Here is a 1,275-nt window from a genome sequence, read left to right as displayed (position 1 = left end):
CACCAAGCTACTCTAAAAATCCGAGGGTAAATAAGATATATGATGATATGATGTTGATGATGATAAGTCGGGAAATATCCAGCCAAAAACCGCTAAAAATCTGTCCGCCATTACTCGGACGGCATTAGAGAAGCCTGCGATTATTTTGTAAGCGGTCTTCACGTAAGACTTGGCTCGTGACGTCATACGCACATCGCTTCGTGGGCGTTTGACAAAGCGAACAAGTAGATCAAGGAGTATTGTATATAATATCTGCAAAAAGCAACTCGGCGATCTCTCACATCTCATAGATGGCATGGGAAATTAGCCGCGTTTATTTTGAGCGTTGCGCATATGACGTCAGACCCCAGGCGATCCAGCAAGACCCAACCCTTTTTCTTGCCCACGGTCATTTGCCGTCCGAGTAATGGCGGACAGCGAAAACCGAAAAACTATCAGGACCAACAGCTTTTTCGCAAAGTTTCCTAAAATTTCTCTTGGAGAGTTGTTGCTGCTAATTTATCTATGGTCAATGGATCAGAGTAGAAAACAGACGGCTCGCATGTTGAACATGAATAACAATCTAGTTTGTACAGTTTTTCGGAATTTGGAGGACGTGTGCTCCATAGATATCGGGAGAAATCCCATCATCCCATTCGGTGGAAGATGTGTTGTAAAGTGTGACGAAAGCAAATTTAACCACAAGGCAAAGGTTAGATTCTTTCACCACTTTTTGCAGAAAATAACTGAAATAATGAAAATTACCCACGGCATTCTGAATGCCTGTGTTGAGTAAAACATATTCATACAGTAATTCGTTTTGTTCTTGACACCACTAAGTTCACTAACAATGGGATATCTTGTTGCATTTTCTTGGTCAATTAGAATAACAGAGGAAGACGAGGAACAAACATCTGGGTGTTTGGAGTACTTTGTTGCGATACCCAACCATCCCGAGGTTACTATGAAGTTGTAAAAAGGAGAGACCGTGCCACTCTCCTTCCCATACTGGCAAAGTGTCTTCTGCCTGGAAGCGAAGTACATACGGATTACTGGGGGGCCTATACTAACCTAGAACAGCATTTGCCCAATCTCGTTTCACGGCACAGGATCGTGGTGCATTCAGATAATTTCGTGGACCCAGCCACTGGGGTCCACACGCAGGAAGCTGAATCGGCATGGGCAGTTTTAAAGGGCCCCATCAAACAACGGCGTGGAATTTCCAAGGAAGACCTCCAAGTGTATTTGGATGAAAGGATGTGGAGGCAGTGGAGGGGATTAAACGAGGTCATCACA

The 1,275-nt window shown here is 44.1% G+C and overlaps 1 protein-coding gene across 1 annotated transcript in view; it reads left to right on the top strand.

Annotated features, from left to right (window-relative positions):
- The first annotated feature begins 406 nt into the window (after nt 1–406).
- Nucleotides 407–1,275, top strand: part of LOC138030644 (uncharacterized) — a 917-nt gene continuing 48 nt past the window's right edge. The window contains exons 1-2 of the mRNA XM_068878527.1: nt 407–691; nt 865–1,275. The exon at nt 865–1,275 is cut by the window's right edge and continues 48 nt beyond it. Coding sequence (XP_068734628.1) covers nt 407–691; nt 865–1,275 — 696 coding nt within the window. The remainder of the gene's footprint in view (nt 692–864) is intronic.

Source organism: Montipora capricornis, chromosome 13, assembly GCF_036669925.1.
Source record: "Montipora capricornis isolate CH-2021 chromosome 13, ASM3666992v2, whole genome shotgun sequence".
Classification (NCBI taxonomy): Eukaryota; Metazoa; Cnidaria; class Anthozoa; order Scleractinia; family Acroporidae; genus Montipora; species Montipora capricornis.
The sequence above is the reverse complement of the archived record's forward strand: the minus strand, read 5'-3'. Positions and strand labels throughout refer to the sequence as shown.